Source organism: Micropterus dolomieu, linkage group LG13 (assembly GCF_021292245.1).
Source record: "Micropterus dolomieu isolate WLL.071019.BEF.003 ecotype Adirondacks linkage group LG13, ASM2129224v1, whole genome shotgun sequence".
Taxonomy (NCBI): domain Eukaryota; kingdom Metazoa; phylum Chordata; class Actinopteri; order Centrarchiformes; family Centrarchidae; genus Micropterus; species Micropterus dolomieu.
Genome location: NC_060162.1, coordinates 2,191,548 through 2,210,773, shown reverse-complemented (window position 1 = coordinate 2,210,773; position 19,226 = coordinate 2,191,548). Strand labels below are relative to the sequence as shown.

General features: G+C 37.2%; 1 protein-coding gene across 6 annotated transcripts in view; it reads left to right on the top strand.

Moving 5' to 3' along the window:
* The first annotated feature begins 14,883 nt into the window (after positions 1–14,883).
* Positions 14,884–19,226, top strand: part of LOC123982001 (unconventional myosin-XVIIIb-like) — a 68,548-nt gene continuing 64,205 nt past the window's right edge. For all 6 annotated transcript variants that reach the window (XR_006827878.1, XR_006827877.1, XM_046067308.1 and 3 more), the window contains exons 1-4: positions 14,884–14,910; positions 16,346–16,489; positions 16,695–17,099; positions 17,567–17,630. Coding sequence is in view for 4 of the 6 variants with exons in the window: in XM_046067308.1 (XP_045923264.1) it covers positions 14,890–14,910; positions 16,346–16,489; positions 16,695–17,099; positions 17,567–17,630 (634 nt within the window). In the remaining 2 variants the exon portion in view is untranslated. The remainder of the gene's footprint in view (positions 14,911–16,345; positions 16,490–16,694; positions 17,100–17,566; positions 17,631–19,226) is intronic.

Here is a 19,226-nt window from a genome sequence, read left to right as displayed (position 1 = left end):
GATGAGGAGGTCGGGGGAGGGAGGGAGGGAGGGAGGACAGGCTTTCAGTCGCTCGCAGCGCTGCATTACCTCAGTCGGACTGTGTCAGTTTGAGTACATGGAGGTCGAGCGCCTCTGTAAGGGCCAAATGTCTGTCTGTCATCGTCCCGCTCGCTCATGTTCATCCTGTAGGTTTACAGTTTCAGTCACGCGGCGGCGGCGGCGGCTGTAATGTTGGACGGTGTGTGTGAACGCAAGGAGGAGAATGAAGAAGTCGAGCTGAAGCTAATTAAAAGGAGAAATCCTCCCTCAGACGCACCAAACTGTCACGGAGGCATTTCCACAGATCATCTCTGGGTATTTTTTTTTCTTTATTGAAGGGTTGATGATTTTCAGTTTTTGCACTCTTCCTTATCGTCATCCTGTTAGTTCTGTGCTGCTTGAGTCAACCTCCATTTCCCAGAATGCCTTAGGACAGCCTGCAGGTAGAAAGAGCAAATGGTAAAGAAGTTTTTCAGGATTTTCGTCATTGATTGATTAATAATTTGGTCTTCAAGGTACTGAAAAACGCCTATTATAATCCCGAGGTGATTTATTCAATTGCTTGTTATCACGTGACAAAAAAGCTTCACATTTCAGAAGCCAGATTATTAGTTTGGCATTTTTGCAAACCTGTACCCGCTGCGCCCAAATCGAAACCCACCCTGTTTGGATTTATTAGCGAGCAGATAAACTTTTTCTCATTTAATCGATAAAATTGGTGTTTAACTATCCATATTCTAAGATAAATGAGCGTCTAGTACAGCAGCTAATTCGTGAAAATTACCGTTTGGTTAAAATCAAATCCCCAGATTTGTGTTAACGAGCAGCGAGGTTAAAATGAGTTAAAACCTCCCGCTCCTGTCACTTCGGGCGGTCGTAGCAAAGAAAAACAGACATCGAGCGATTCACAACCACTTTAAACGATTGTCACCATCATCGTATGTCATTAATAGCCGTAAATAAGTGGTGCTTGAGCTCATCTGACAGGATTTTGGGAGCATGTCAGACTAAAAATATTGGGACCCTTCATGCTTCTAACAAACTTAAACATTTTACGAGTTATTTGTTAGCACGCAAAAGCGATACAGCCCCCGCGCGGCGTTACCGGCGTGCTGTTTACGCTTCTGCAACGTCCACCACCTCCTCTGCTAACTTCACCTCTCAAACTTACGCTTCTCGACTCGCCTCAGTCGCTGCAGACGGTGACATTTACAATGTTTTAAATGCGTGACCGTCCCTGTCTACACTTCCGAGTGACGTTATGATCCAAGGCTGGATTTTTAGTTTTTACAAATGTCAGTGTGATTTTAAATGGATCTTACGCTGCATTCATGACGCATCAGGTTTATCGTAATTACCAGCGTCGGCGCCTGAGTCGTTAGTGTGAGACAGAAACTTCAATTTTAGATTGAAGTCGGAGTGAAACGGTAGTTAAAGAGTCTTAATCGTGTGAAATGTGGCGAACTTCTGAGCGAGAGCTTTGATTGGACCTCCCGTCACCCGCGCTGTTGTATCACGAGGACGAAGGAGAAACAAATAAATGAAACCTCGATGGCAGTCTTTGGAAGTCTAGACTGAGTTCCTGCAGGCTGAAATGTGTGTGTGGGGTTTATCACACTTACTTAACAAATGAATGTAAACGTCGTCACGTCGTCACAAATATTTGGATGTTTCAAACCTAAAAAAAATTCAAATATAACGAGATAACTCAACAATTAGCAGAGATTTATTATTTTGTTGTCTTTAAGGCTCCAGCACGTCTGATCTAAAAACACACAGCCGAAGTCCGTCAGTCAATTAAAGTTAAATCTAATGAACGTGGTGCTATGCTGTCAGTACGTAGTATTTTTTTTATTTATTTTTTTTAAGCCCTCGCAGCAAATTACAGTTTCAGGATCAAAGTGTGTCGTCCGCAAAGCTAAACGAGCTGCTAGCAACAAAACAACTCTAAACTTTATTATGAACAACTCTGCCGTCATACAAAAACATTTCCCCGTCTTATCCAACTCCGGCTCGTCAGAAAGAACCTCTTTGACTCTAAAGCAGCGGTTCTCAAACTGTGGAGGTGCAGAGCCACTTCGCGGGGGGGTCGTGGATGTTGAGCGGACCTACAGCTGCATAAACAAACACAAGGCTATTTAGCTATCCTGAATCTTGTTTATTTTAATCACCTGTATTGTTACTGATTGATAAAAATGAAATCTGCTTTTGCTGGGGCGGGTGGGGGAACTTTTTTTTTTTTTTTGCTTCTAAAGGGGGACGTGGCAGAAAAAGTTTGAGAACCGCTGCTCCAAAATAACTCTTTCCGCGTCGCTGCTCGTACCAGGAACGTAATACGTGTGATCGCACAAAACCGTCGACCGATTTGGGTTTTTCAAACGGCCGATATTTAGAGAGCAGATTAATCGGTCACACTCGCCCAGTCACCTGCAGGAAGAAGACAAACATGCATCAGTGTATTTAAAGTGTTTCAGGGTGGAGTTTCCCTCTAATTTATGATTTTATGTACCTTAAACGACACAGGTCAGATGAGGTGAAACGTTTTGTTTTTTATCGGGGCTTTTTACGACGTGCACAGAGTCATAGCGGTGAAGAAGAACGCAGCAGCGAGCAGACGGAGGATTTATTCTTATTCTTATGATTATTATTGTTGGATACATAGATTAATTTCAGGGGTTTTACTTTTCATGCAGTAGTGTCCTCGCCTGTGACGTCCAAGCATTCCCGGAGCTGCAACGTGTTTGACCTACAGTAAAGGTTGATTTAAGGGTGCATTGCGATGGTTCTTATGTTTTATTTTCTTTTTTTTGTAGCCTTTACCAGTCAGGGGGAGATATTATCGTCTTATAAAGAAATGTTGTCACCTCTCAAGGTGTCTTTTATTTTTGTAAACCAAAATGGTTTTTATTGTTTTTATTGACGTTTATGTTGTTGCACCTTTTTTTTTTTTTTTTTTGCCCAAATGTGTTACTTAATAGTTGTTAAATGTGCCAAATAACTGTTGCTGATTGAGTGGAACCAATGGGAAGCCAACCTTTGTCTGAACTCTTTGACCCTCCTCACCGCCAGACTCAACCAGAATAAAAAACACACACTCAAGTTCACACACACAAAGTCTCGCGGTGGAAGTTTTCGGTGGAGCCTCTGAAGGGGATCGAACCTGTGACCAAACAAAGACGTGTGTGTGTGTCCACTCTCGACTCGTGGCTGAACGTTTCCTTTCACACTGTGTTTGTCATGTGAGTGTGTGTGTGTGTGAGCATACGTGCGCTTCATTATCGCTTTGTATGTTTCAAGCAGTGGATTCTCTTTTTTTGTTTGTTTGTTTGTTTTTTTGGGTCATACACAGATTCTCTGCTCAAACACGCTCAACACAAGACAATTTTAACAAAAAAGGATGGCGTTATAGGAAAAAATAAATCAAAGTATATATAAATATATGTGTATATGAAATGACAAAATGCTCTAGGTTTATTTAAAAGATTTAATGTAGAAAACAAAATGAAATTGTTCAGGGGAGGTCGGGGGTTTTGATGTGAGTATAATTGTTTGTGGTGAAGACTTCAGCTCAAATCTTGCACATAAAGACTTTAGATATTGTACCTGCGAGTTCCAGATGATTATTTTTGTTTGAATACAGGACTCTTTGCTCTTTCATATTTATTGCGTGTGTGGGGAGCTCTCTCGCTCCGTCTCTCCTCCACGTGTCCGAGCCTCAGCCGAGCGCTCGCTGTAGAAAAAAAAAACCCCTCCGGTTTGACACCCATCAGAAACTCTCTCTTATTGTTTTTCATATGCCACAGACAAACACAAGTACTACTGGCTTTGGAATTATTATTGCCATTAAGGTTATGATAATACTGATATATAATTGATAACATTATTCAATGATTATTATTAAATTTATTCTATTTCAATGATTTGTTTTGTTTTTGGAGACAGGTAGGAAGTTGTGTGTTGGACTGCTTGTAAAAACAGTTCATGAATAAAAATCCTTTTTCCGTGTTGCTTCGTGTCACATTTGCTTTTTTTTTTGCAAGCTTGTAACAGCTAAATAGAAGATATTGTAAAGTGTGTGTGTGTGTGTGTATATACATGTGTGTGTGTATATATATATATTATGTGTGTGCATAAGATTTAAAAATTATTGTCTTTCGGGACCCCTGTAAGCTCCATAATTTAACATTTGAAGGGGCTTTTTCCACAGTGAATACTTTTACTTTTGACAAGACATTTTGCCTGAAGAAGTCATATTGTGCTTTTTTCCCTTTACTTTTTTGTGTTATAATAATCTTTTTGTGCATGTAATAGGTTTGCAAAGTCCAGCCCAAAGGGAGTTCCCATCTCCCACAGAGAACACTGCTCCTGAACTGTCCAGCCTTTACTTCACTAACATACACTACATTGCCAAAGGTTTTTGTCTGCCTTTACAAGCACATGAAGGTTAATCCCATTCTTAATCCGTAGGGTTTAATGTGGAGTTGGTCCACCCTTTGCAGCTAGAACAGCTTCAACTCTTCTGGGAAGGCTGTTCACAAGGTTCATTTGTGAGGTCAGGCAGAGATGCTGGACGAGAAGGCCTGGCTCGCAGTCTAATTCATCCCAAAGGAGTTCTGTCGGGTTGGGGTCAGGACTCTGTGCAGGCCAGTCAAGTTCTCCACACCAAACTCAGTCATCCATGTCTTTATGGACCTTGGCACAATGCAGTCAGGCCAGTACCGTTCTCCTGGCTCGTCCATTGGATTGTGAGACAGAGAAGCGTGATTGGTCACTCCAGAGAAGACGTCTCCTCTGCTCTACTGTCCAGTGGCGGCGTGCTTTACTCCGCTGCATCCTACGCCACTGAGCTCCTGAGAGCGAGTCATTCTTTCACAAATGTTTGTAGAAGCAGTCTGCAGGCTAGGTGCTTGATTTTATCCACCTGTGGCCATGGAAGTGATTGGAACAGCTGAATTCAGTGATTCTGAGGCATGTCCCAAAACCTTTGGCAATATAGTGTAGCTGGATCACTTTATAATGCTTCATAATGCTCGCCTAGCGGCTAGTGTGACACGCCCTCAAAAACACTGGTGGGGAGACACTGAGACGCAGTAGTCCTTACTAGGTACTGTGCATGTGCAACTCCCAACAGAGTTCCAATAGAAGTGAGATGCTTCACTCGTTAGCTAAAACAAAGCGTCCAACACAGGGTGAAAAGAGGAGCAGTACCTGTTCTGGCACAGCCCCTAAATAAGATTATAAACCTGAAAAGGAGCATAATCTGACCTCTAAATGTACTTTTACTCAAGTATAATTTCATATAAGAGCGCCGGTATTGTCTCTTTTTTTCTGTTAAGATTTGTTTTTATTGAAAAATGCTCAATTTACAGGGCAACTGCGACACATAAGATACTCCAACATTGCCATCCGGGCGTGAGAAACTAACTTGTGGTGTTTTGACCTTGTAACGACCTGCTGGGGACTTAAGGTGAAAAAATAGCCTTCTTTACATTTATGCAGAGCTGAAATGTTCATTAATGTCCACTGTTGTAAGAAAAGTGCACAACATGTATACAGCATCAACTCAAGTATGTACAATAGTAATGACATATTACTAATAATAAACTGAACCTATTGCAGTGGGAATGAATGTATAAAGTAACTATTGTATAATGGTATTAGTTTTAATCATGAGCAGTAATGGAGGATTCGACATCCAGAGGTGCTTCAGCTGCTGCTCCTCAGACGGTAAGTGACGAAGGGAGTGGGATTAAATGTAGTACAGTATGTGTTCTTTAGCCAACAGTTAATCCACAATGAGAGACGGCTGCTCTGCAAACACTTAAGAGACGTAGAGCTTTTAATTCGACTGTAGACACTCAAGGTTAAACGTTCTCGGGAAGATAAAGAATTGTTTGTTACGACGAGCCCCATTTTTAGCCTCACTGGTGATTTTCGGTAGAAGTAGTATTTTTTTTTTTTACATTATTTTCCTATCTTACCGTAAAACTTCAATTAATGGCCCAGGCTTTTATTTGCTTCAATCACTAAACTCACCCGGCCTTTATTTGGGACAGGCGTCTAATTCCTTTTGCACAAAACTCGTGCTCAGCAAAGATGGGAAATAGTCTTCTATCCAACTGTTTATTTCAATCGGTATACTCGTCTTATCGGCAAATCTGAATTGTTTCCGTAAAATAAACGGAACGATGAAATTGTGGAGAATCTAACCAATCTTTTGATGTGTTGCATGTCCATATTGACAAAAGCTTAAACATTTCTTTTTGTATTTGCGATGTAAGCAGCTTAGCTCAAGCAGGCGACCCGGTGGGCTTCAAGAGGTTTTATACATCCAAAGAACTAAAAACCAGACCAGGCTTCTAATTGAGACCTGCGTTTATTCGTCAAAACGTCTTGTAGCCATGCCAGGCCAGTTAAAGGGTCAGGCACTAATTGGGACTTTAATTGAAGTTTTACAGTATTTTACTTGTGTAAACACACTACTAATAAGTTTCCCGCCAATAAAGCTCCAATCCATTGAACTGTTGGTCCTCTTAAGCGTATTTTAAGAGTAACATTAACAATTCCGTTGCTTTCTTAGCTTTTTATGACCAAATACCTGCACAACTAATGATATGAGAGCGTCCGCATATGTTAGCATGCTAACATGCTAAACTAAGATGGCAGACATGGTTGGTTTATTTTCCCGTATCTACTCACCAGAATCAATTTATTGGCGTGAACGTGAACACATAGGCTACAAGGAATCTGTTGTTTTTTTGTTATTTCTCTCGATCTACTTACACAGAAACAGGGACAACAAATCTGAACAAACAAAGGAAGACTATTATGTACACAAGTATGTCTTAAAATAGGTGTGTATATACCAATAAATATTTAATAACTATCAACAAAGAAAAGCCCAAGTCGTGTTTTTGTAATCTGTAAACAATACAAATAAATATTGATTTATTATGCATGGAGTATTCACGTATATATGTCTTCATACAAAGAGTGTAGGATTTATATTGACAGTGGATGGTTATAAGTACTGTACATGTAAAACTCTATCAGTATAATAAATAACGGAAGTACATGGAGGTTTTGAAATACAGGTGAAAAGCTCTACATTGTTGTTATTTTTCATTTCCAAGATATTTCACTCAGAGCTGTACTGAGCCTTTAAGGATAATTTCTGTATTCTTAAACCTGGGCCCTATTCCAACCTACATTGGTGTTGAAATAATTAGTAGGTATAAAATGTTTTGAATCTGTGCAATGGCTGCAATTTATTCCTTCTGGGCGACTGTGTTAAAATGGCATCAAGGACAGAGTCTTGATTTGAAATCTTGTGAGAGGCGAGTTGTTGCAGGAAGACGCGTCTGGAAACGTGAGTCAGGTGTTTGTTGTGTTGGAGTAAGTTATACTAGCAGCTCCTCTACGTACACATCAAACGTCTCTCCCTCATTTCCTCTGGCGTTTCCTGCAACAACTCTCCTCTCATGAGATCTCAGAGCCAGAAATGTCCTTGAGAAAATAAAACAAACAACAACAAAAACCAAGACAGGAAGGAATCAAAAAGTCAAAGCATTGTAGAAGAGCTGCCGTCCACATTCCTCCCACATGGACATTTACAAATGTATAACAAATCAGTTCTTCTACCTAAACAAGGTGGAGTTTGATGTGTTCCCATCATCAAACATGTGGAAATGTTGACCTGATGGTAGCGCTAGATGAAAGGTCAGAGGGTCACCTAAGTTATTACAGTAGATCCTGAGGGGAACATGAAGGTCTGAACCACATTTCATCACAATCAAAACACTGTGGGATAAACTTCTCTAGATTATCAGATCGTCCCCCACCACTGAGACTTTTAAGTCTTATAACACATTTTTATGTGCTTTATAAACAAAATTTACAGCTGTTGAGACGTTTCAGTCTGAACCAAAGTGGTGGCCCGACCATCAGAGCAGCAGTTTGCTCGCACGGCGAATTAGAAGCAGCTTTACTTTCCCTTAAGATGGTGCAAATTATTCGTATTTAAACATTTATTGCTAGGAGTCTCCCCCCTCCTGACAGAAACTAGGAGTCTCCCCCTCACCTCATTTTCTCAGCTGGAGCTGTCAATCAAACTGGACAGCTGATGCGGTGCAGTTCTGCACATGTGCACTTGTGTCCTCTGTCAGAACAGCTGCTGTCCGTTACACCCTCCCCCTCCCCGCCTTCATTCACACACCTTTAGAAGTCGTTTTTAAAACCCGTTTCACCTGATTATAGAATTGTTTTTTAATATCTCGTTAACCTCCCTCACTTCTTTTCCTCTGGCCGTTTAGGACCAGTTCAGGGGGTCGTGTCTCCTTCCTCCCCCCTTGGCCTGCAGATATTTATAGGGTCTGTCAGCCCGGCTGTGTTGCTTATCTCTCTCTCTGTGTGAGTGTGATTGGCTGCAGACCCCCCTGTGTCACTCTATTTCTGACTCCATGCCCGTCTCAGTCTGTCCTGCCCGGTCTGTGTCTGTGGTTTGTTTGTGTGGCGTCCTCACAGGATTTTAACCACCTGGATCTTTCAGCTGTTTCTTTTGCCATCCTTCGAAGGTATGCTGCTGTGTCGGTTGCTGTCCGGTGTACACAGATAGTTAAAGATACTGACATTCAGCAGGTTTTATTTATAGATGATTTTAGCTGGCCCCGAGAGGCGGCCTGACGGGGCCTGCAGTTTAGCTGGGCTGTGATTTTACTTTGGCTTCAGACAGAATTTAACACCAGCTCGGACGCCGTCTGCTTCACTGGAACATTGGTTTTTATGGTTGGTTCAATTTTTATTATGAAGTGTGTGTTTCTAGAGACTTCTGGGTCATAAAATCATGAATATGTCCGCTCATGTGTGCGAGCTACAGTTTAAAACAAGTGCTGTTGGTCGTCCAGGAACTCTCAGTACAGCTTTAGGTTTAAGGTGTCTGAACTGTAAACTTTCAACACAAACCTGGTAGATTGAGCCAAAGAGAAACTAATTTTGAAGAGTTTTCAGGTGTGTTTGCTGTTGCTTCTCAGTGTGATTGGCGCAGTGCCTTGTCCTGCTGAAACTAGCTGTTGTGGAGTTGTTTACTGGGACCAACTTACAAGCAGAGGGTTTCGTACTGTAATATCCACATGCAGGACAAGTAGGGTTGGGCTAAGGTAGGGGCCACCAATATTAGATTAAAAAAACAAATCTAGTCCTGAGCTAAAAATACGGGATAAAACTAATTTACTGTTTTATGACAAACTTAAGTTATCTTTTAATTTGACAAACATCATGTGAGTAATTCAGGGCACAATTCAAACAGGATAAAATATAAAGTTGTCTCTCACATTTTTTACGAAATAATAATAATAAGAGAGGGCATAAAGAGAACTACAAACTTCATCTAAATACCCTGTTGTAAAACAACAAATACATTTATGTTGTACTTTTTAATAACCAATATTAAGTAGTGCAGCTTTAAGCCCTATTTGAACTTTTCCTGCCGCTGTGTTTATGTTGAATTCTTTTTAAAATTGACTTACACAGCTTCCAGGACAATATCGAGACGGGTAAAAACAAAAAACAAAAGCTCTTTGATTGATGACACCAGAATGAAAAGCGCAGAAGTTGTGAAGCGTGACCTCTTTTCTGAAGACTTGATTATGTGACAGCAGAGCCTCTCAGACGGATGAGCAGTTTCTTAAAGAATAATGACGCCTCAAAAGGGGCTGAGGAACAGCTCAGTAATGGAAAAATATATCACCGTGACGTGTGTTGGTGTGATAACTTCTCCCAGACTGATTTGATCTAAAGGAATTGAAATGTTGAAAGTCACGTCTGACACTTTGCATCATTTTCGTGGAGCTGCTGAAGACACACTGAAGCTTTCTCTATCTGTCACTTTGTTCACTTTCAACTGTCTCTCTCCATTGTCAGGTTGTTTGTCTGTGCGCACACACACCGCCGCTCTGACATCACATCTGGCTGACGTCCGTGTGACCCCCACCAACACATCCCTGAACACCCCCAACACACCCCACCACCCCAACCCAAGCAACCATGGCACTTTCTTCACGCTTAAAACTGTGGGAGCAGAAGGGAAGTGCGGAGTTGCTGCATGCTACATTATTTTAACATGTATGTGTGTTGTGTAGTAAAACCTATGAGTAAAACACAGTATTGATTGCAAGCCCTGAATCATCACAGCATGTCACTGTGAAGTCTGCCTGCTGCTGTGATTGGTGTATTAGTCATCCTGCATGTTTAGCGAACGAGTTGGAGCTCGTTAGAGTCACATGCTGTCACCAACATTTGTGGTTTGAAGGTGGCAGTCGCTGATATTTGTGTTGTTGTATAATACTTTTGTACAATCAATAAGTACTCCCTTCAGAATTGATTGTTTTTTTTTTTTAAAATAGGCCTAACTGTGATCGAAAGCAACTAAGTACATTTTAACAAGTACTGTACGTCACTATCTACAAATTTGTGGTACAACTTTCAGCTTATGCTGTACTGTGTGGGAAATATTGTGCTTTTACTCCACTAATGTATTCAGGGGTGGAAGAAGTACTCAAGAGTACTTGTACTTAAAGCACATTAAGCACTTAGTAAGCACTTAGTAAGTAAAGGATCTGCAGATCCTTCAAAGTCCTACTTGAGTAAAAATACAATAAAATGTCTCCGGTGACTGATATCTGATCCTATCTGACATTATTAGATTGTTAATACTGCATCAATGTTAGAGCAGAATTTTACTGTAGCAGCTCAAAGTGGAGCTAGTTTTACTACTTTATGTACAGTTAACTAGTTTTACTACTTTATATACAGTTAGCTAGTTTGAAGTACTTTATATACAGTTAGCTAGTTTTACTACTTTATATACAGTTAACTAGTTTTATACTTTATATACAGATAGTTTTATACTTTATATACAGTCAGCTAGTTTTAACTATTTTATATACAGTCAGCTAGTTTTAACTACTTTATATACAGTTAACTAGTTTTAACTACTTTATAAACAGATAGTTTTATACTTTATATACAGTCAGCTAGTTTTAACTACTTTATATACAGTCAGCTAGTTTTAACTACGTTATATACAGTCCGCTAGTTTTAACTACTTTATATACAGTCAGCTAGTTTTAACTACTTTATATACAGTTAACTAGTTTTAACTACTTTATAAACAGATAGTTTTATACTTTATATACAGTCAGCTAGTTTTAACTACTTTATATACAGTCAACTAGTTTTAACTACTTTACATACAGTCAGCTAGTTTTAACTATTTTTTATACAGTTAACTAGTTTTAACTACTTTATTTACAGGTAGCTAGTTTTAACTACTTTATAAACAGATAGTTTTATACTTTATATTAACTAATTTTACTACTTTTTATGCAATTAACTAGTTTTAACTACTTTATAAACAGATAGTTTTACTATTTTATAGACAATTAGCTAGTTTTATACTTTATATACAGTCAGCTAGTTTTAACTACTTTATATACAGTCAACTAGTTTTAACTACTTTATATACAGTCAGTTAGTTTTAACTTCTTTATATACAGTTAACTAGTTTTAACTACTTTATAAACAGATAGTTTTATACTTTATATACAGTCAGCTAGTTTTAACTACTTTATATACAGTTAACTAGTTTTAACTGCTTTATAAACAGATAGTTTTATACTTTATATACAGTCAGCTAGTTTTAACTACTTTATATACAGTTAACCAGTTTTAACTGCTTTATAAACAGATAGTTTTATACTTTATATACAGTCAGCTAGTTTTAACTACTTTATATACAGTTAACTAGTTTTAACTGCTTTATAAACAGATAGTTTTATACTTCATATACAGTCAGCTAGTTTTAACTACTTTATATACAGTTAACTAGTTTTAACTGCTTTATAAACAGATAGTTTTATACTTTATAGACAGTTAGCTAGTTTTACTACTTTATATACAGTTGGTTTTACTACTTGATATACAATTAGCTAGTTTTAACTATTTTATATACAGTCAACTAGTTTTAACTACTTTGTATACAGTTAGCTAGTTTTACTACTTTATAGACAGTTAACTAGTTTTAACTACTTTATATACAGTTAGCTAGTTTTACTACTTTATATACAGTCAACTAGTTTTAACTACTTTATATACAGTTAGCTAGTTTTATACTTTATATACAGTTAGCTAGTTTTATACTTTATATACAGTTAGCTAGTTTTAACTACTTTATATACAGTCAACTAGTTTTAACTACTTTATATAAACAGCTAGTTTTATACTTTATATACAGTTAGCTAGTTTTACTACTTTATATACACTTAACTAGTTTTATACTTTATATACACTTAACTAATTTTACTACTTTATATACACTTAACTAATTTTACTACTTTTTATACAGTTAACTAGTTTTAACTACTTTATATACAGTTAGCTAGTTTTACTACTTTATATATAGTTAGCTAGTTTTACTACTTTATATACACTTAACTAGTTTTAACTACTTTATATACAGTTAGCTAGTTTTAACTACTTTATAAACAGATAGTTTTATACTTTATATACACTTAACTAGTTTTAACTACTTTATATACAGTTAGCTAGTTTTAACTACTTTATAAACAGATAGTTTTATACTTTATATACAGTCAGCTAGTTTTAACTACTTTATAAACAGATAGTTTTATACTTTATATTCAGTCAGCTAGTTTTAACTACTTTATATACAGTCAACTAGTTTTAACTACTTTATATACAGTCAGCTAGTTTTAACTACTTTATATACAGTTAACTAGTTTTAACTACTTTATAAACAGATAGTTTTATACTTTATATACAGTCAGCTAGTTTTAACTACTTTATATACAGTTAACTAGTTTTAACTGCTTTATAAACAGATAGTTTTATACTTTATATACAGTTAGCTAGTTTTACTACTTTATATACAGTTGGTTTTACTACTTGATATACAATTAGCTAGTTTTAACTATTTTATATACAGTCAACTAGTTTTAACTACTTTATATACAGTTAGCTAGTTTTAACTACTTTATATACAGTTAGCTAGTTTTACTACTTTATATACAGTCAACTAGTTTTAACTACTTTATATACAGTTAGCTAGTTTTATACTTTATATACAGTTAGCTAGTTTTAACTACTTTATATACAGTTAGCTAGTTTTATACTTTATATACAGTTAGCTAGTTTTAACTACTTTATATACAGTTTTACTACTTTATGTAGATTCAGCTAGTTTTACTACTTTATATACAGTTAGCTAGTTTTACTACTTTATATACAGTCAACTAGTTTTAACTACTTTATATACAGTTAGCTAGTTTTATACTTTATATACAGTTAGCTAGTTTTAACTACTTTATATACAGTTAGCTAGTTTTATACTTTATATACAGTTAGCTAGTTTTAACTACTTTATATACAGTTTTACTACTTTATGTAGATTCAGCTAGTTTTACTACTTTATATACAGTTAGCTAGTTTTACTACTTTATATACAGTCAACTAGTTTTAACTACTTTATATACAGTTAGCTAGTTTTATACTTTATATACAGTTAGCTAGTTTTAACTACTTTATATACAGTTAGCTAGTTTTATACTTTATATACAGTTAGCTAGTTTTAACTACTTTATATACAGTTTTACTACTTTATGTAGATTCAGCTAGTTTTACTACTTTATATACAGTTAGCTAGTTTTACTACTTTATATACAGTCAACTAGTTTTAACTACTTTATATACAGTTAGCTAGTTTTATACTTTATATACAGTTAGCTAGTTTTAACTACTTTATATACAGTTAGCTAGTTTTATACTTTATATACAGTTAGCTAGTTTTAACTACTTTATATACAGTTTTACTACTTTATGTAGATTCAGCTAGTTTTACTACTTTATATACAGTTAGCTAGTTTTACTACTTTATATACAGTCAACTAGTTTTAACTACTTTATATACAGTTAGCTAGTTTTATACTTTATATACAGTTAGCTAGTTTTAACTACTTTATATACAGTTAGCTAGTTTTATACTTTATATACAGTTAGCTAGTTTTAACTACTTTATATACAGTTTTACTACTTTATGTAGATTCAGCTAGTTTTACTACTTTATATACAGTTAGCTAGTTTTACTACTTTATATACACTTTAACTAGTTTTAACTACTTTATAAGCAGTTAGTTTTATTTATATATATATATATATATATATATATATGTGTGTGTGTGTGTGTGGTGATATTTGAATACCCTGACTGCAGTACCAGTAGATTATTTGGACTATGTTAGTAGCAGCAAAACAATCAGTTTCAAAGCCTGCATTATTTCAACAGTTACAGAAAATAGTTTCACTTTAAATAAATGATCTGAATACCTCCCATGTTTTAAACCTTCTAAATTCTACTCTGATGAAATTCTGGAACAGTTCAGCCAAAGTGCACTGTATGGCATACTTCACTGCAGGTTTTACAAAACTGCTACTGCGCCTGGCACATTTTCTCTGGTTAGTCATCATCTGATATACAGTATGATGAAAGCCTTTTCAAACACACTTGTGTGGATCCTGGTCTATATTTGGCATTAGGACTAGACTTTCAAGACTGTGTGAAGAGGAAAATGATATTGGTGATGAATTACAATTGGCTGATTCTGAAACAAACTCAGAAAGATATTTATACACACAAATCCATTAGTTGAGTTTAGTTTGCAGCCTTCTCATATTCAGTGGTGAAGGAAGTCTTCAGACCTTTGATCTTTAGTGAAGTAAAAGTACTAAGTACACTTAGTGGTATTAGTGGTACAACTGTAAAAATGCTCTCTTACAAGTGAAGGTTGTGGATTAAAAATGTTACCTAAGTTAAAGAATGTGAGTATAATCAGGAAAATGTACTTAAAGTTGTACTTTAAAGTAAAATGTCCCTTTGCCTGTTGTACAATTATATATTATATCATCAGATTATTATTTGTCATTAATTAATATAAAGCAGGATTTGTTGTTGAGCTGGAGCTAATTTTGAACTATTTTATATTGGACTGCAACAAAGGATTTTTTTCATTATGGATTAATCTGATGATTTTCTTCATCAATTGATTGATTTTTTGGTTTGTAAAGTTTCTGAAAATAGTGACACAACACTGACACAGTTACCCAGACCCCAAAGAGACACTTTCATAATGCTTGTGTGGTTGCCATTGCCATTGCTATTGCCATCAATCAGCTGATTCAGCGGTTCTCAAACTGGGGGCGGGCCCCCCCTGTTGGGGCATAGAGCCACTTCAGGGAGGTCATGGATGTAGAGTGGACCAACAGTTGCATGAATATGATTCATGTTTGTGGCATAAACAAACAAAAGTGCTCTGATGCTAGCAACGATATTGTGCTAATTTGAATCTTGTTTAGTGCAAACACCTCTATTGATAATGATTGATAAAAAGTTTGAGAACCACTGTAGAAAGTAGCATGAAAAGAAAAGACCAAGTACCTCTAATTAATACAGCACTTAAGTAAATGTACTTAGTTACATTCCACCACTGCTCATGTCTATATTAATCCTGTATACCCGTCATTAAATCACAAGTGTTATAATTAGGAATTACTCAGCTAGTTCCTCACAAAGTTTCCCAGCATATTGTTGCTTGTCATATAATGTGAAACAGCTGTCTACATGACCTTTAAGATATCCCCGATTGTGTCAGCAGGTAAAACCTATTAGTGAAATGTCAGGCCTCTGGCCACCCTCTGTTTGGCACTTCTCGTTCGCTCACGATGCTCGTCATGGACGCTGACTCATATTTCCTTGAAAAGCTGGGGACACGCTGGAAAAATCTGATTTGACTGTGAAAAGTTTAGGAGATTACAGTTGAAGATGACTCAGTGTGGAGGTGAAAAACTTGACTCTAGAAGAAAGTCGTTGAAATAATTGAAAGAATCTATAGTATAGTATAGTTTTATCTCCCTGTTTCTGGCAGACATGTCCAGACACTTCAGTAAAATTCAGTTTTTGTGTATTTGACAATGTTTTTCCCTCTAGTGTGGTGAATGTTCTGGGTCCAAGAAAAGGCCTCGCTGCTCATGAATCAAGTTGCTTCCCTGTTGTTTTCTATAATTTGGGTGAACCCTTTTATGTGAAATGTCAAAGACTTGCATGGACAGTTTTTACATCCAAATTGAGTTTATGCTATATATATTTCTCATTCCATAAAATACTCGGATCAGCATGCAGCATGGACCTAATGTACCGTACATCCAGAGCCGTCAGTGAATTGCTGTCTAATTCTACCTGCTTTCATCAACACAACAGATAAAGGAGGAGAAAACGCCGGTGGCCGCGGCCGAACCTCCACCACCTCTGTCAGCTGTGCCAGGCGGCTTCCTCAAACAGCTGGTCAGAGATTCAGAGAAGGAGACCAAACACAAAGAGCCAGAGGCCAAAGACGAGAGACCAGTGAGTGATTCAGTTCTATAAACTTCTTGAAGGAATAGTTTTGGGAAATACACTTATTCGCTTTATTGCCAAGTTAGATAAGAAGATTGAACACTCTCGTGTTTGAATATAAACACTGGAAAAACAGGTAGCCTTTAAGCGCAGCTACAGCTCGCTAATCAACACTTTATATTCCGTTTGTTTGTTTGTTTGTTTTGCCCTGCAGCCAAACAAACTGAGCGGCAACCTCGTGCAACAGTTCCTCCTCCCAGATCAGACTCCTCCCATCCTCGAGGCTGAGATGTCCCTCCGGGCAGAGCAGCTGATCCAGAACAGCAAGCAAGGACGCACCTCGGCCCGGTCAGACAGCCAGTCCTCGTCTCACAAGCAGGTAGTCAGTCCTGAACCTGGCAAGAAACAAGAAGCCACGCAGGAAGTAACACCAGAGCCACCAAAGCAGCAACAGGACGTGAGGTCAGAGAACAGCAAGAAGACGCCACAGGCCGAGCAGAAGAAGGGGAGGATAGAGGAGGTGAAGCAGTTGGTGAAGAAAGAGGAGGGGATGGAGGAGAGGCAGGAGCCAGAGGGAAGGCAAGCGGACACAACCATAACAGAGCGTGTCAGGAAAGAGGTATTTACCCACGTCAGTAATCACAGATATGAAGTAGTCTGAGGTGTGCCCCTGGAATAATTGAGCACTTTTCAATGTTTATATATAAAGTTGTTCATTTAAAACATTAGTCCACAAGTCCTCTTAATACTGTCTAACTTCCTGTATGTGGCTTTGAGCTCCAAGCCTGTATATTTATAAATATAATTTCACCAGACTCTTAAAACTTTATTTTGTCTTTAAAATTTTCAATTACATTTTGTGAGTTGAATCGTGAAATTTGTGTAAAAGGTTTTTGAGTTTTAGTTTTGGTATTTCCCTTTGCTATTTTTTCTGCACCAGTTTATTAATTATTTCTAAATAAACACTCAACATATCTATAATTATTACAGAGTCCACAGTATAACTTTTCAGACATTTATCATGTATAAACACTTCAGAGATGATCTACTCTGTGTTGTCTTTGCTCTTCTGTTGTTGTTTCTCAGGTGAAGGATGTTTGGTATGAAGCTGGAACTGTGTGGTTTGTCCACAAGGATGGTTTCACCCTCGGTGAGATTGTCATGTTCACTACTTACACGTTTAACATGTTTGACTTATGTTTGTACATTAGTTCTGTTTACACGTAAACAAAAGTTCTCATTCTTCTCATACACACATGCTGGCTAATGAATGGAGCCCACTGACTCTAAATATGTGATCACAGGTGAGTTATTGTAGGTATTCGGTTCAATAGAGCTGTGAAGCAGGAGTTATATAGTTATATAATATATAGGAGTTATTTTCAGACGCCTCTGCTGTTTAAAGAAGTAAAAATCCCATTTATTTTTCCATAGACAAAGTTATGTAACTCACAGTTGGAACACTTGTACAGCTTCGATCGACACAAAGCTCTGTCAGTACGAAAGACACAATAGAAAATACCTGGTACTTAATAAATAGTAATAGTAAAAATAGACTAATAATTAGTGGAAGGTACCATAGGTGTCGTTTTACACTGGGGACGCTGCGTCCATCACTTTTTGAAAGCTTTATTTGTTAAAAATGTTAAAGAAAACTAAAAACTGAAAATGCTTTGAGAAAAACAGTAATGCAATGTAAACATAGGAGAAACATAGGCAAGGCAAGTAATTTCAACAACAAGGCAATTTAAAGTTCTTTACATTAAACATAGGGAAGATAGGGAAATTGAAAAAAGAACACATTAAAATATAATTCTGAAAAGTGTGTAAAAAAACAGGGTAAAACCAAACAGGACAGTAAAGGTTACAGTGCAGTGAACAATCAGGGCACTGAAAATCTAAAAACAAAGAAAAAGAAAATCGGACGTTACAGTGCAGTGAAAGGTACCAATCTACGGCTTTACATTTGATCTAATTAAAAGCAACGGTAAAAAGAAAAGTCTTCAGCCTTAATTTAAAAGAACTGACAGTTTCAGCAGACCTGCAGTAATCTGGGAGTTTGTTCCAGATATACAGAGCATAATAACTGAACGCTGCTTCTCCTTGTTTAGTTTTGACTCTGGGGACAGAAAGCAGACCTGATCCCAGACGACCTGAGAGGTCCGGATGGTTCATAACGAAGCAGAAGATCAGAAATGTATTTTGGCCCTAAATCATTCAGTGCTTTATAAACTAACAGCAGGATTTTGAAATCAAGTCTTTTACATACAGGAAGCCAATGTAAAGACCTCAGAACTGGAGTGATGTGATCCACCTTTTTGGTCTTAGTGAGGACTCGAGCAGCAGCGTTCTGAATCAGCTGCAGCTGTCTGATGGATTTCTTAGGGAGCCTGTAAAGACACCGTTACAGTAGTCGAGTCGACTGAAGATAAATGCATGGATAAGTTTTTCCAGGTCCTGCTGAGACATAAGTCCTTTAACCCTTGATATATTCTTCAGGTGATAGTAGGCTGACTTTGTAATTGTCTTAATGTGGCTCCTCAAATTCAGGGTCCATGACCACACCAAGATTTCTGGCTTGGTTTGTGGTTCTTAACATTACAGATTGAAGCACTGACTTTCAATCGTTCTTCCTTGGCTCCAAAAACAATAATTTCAGTTTTATCTTTGTTTAATTGAAGAAAACGTATGTGCATTGTTCAAAAAATTAAAAACCAATTGATACTACCCAAAACATGCATGCAAC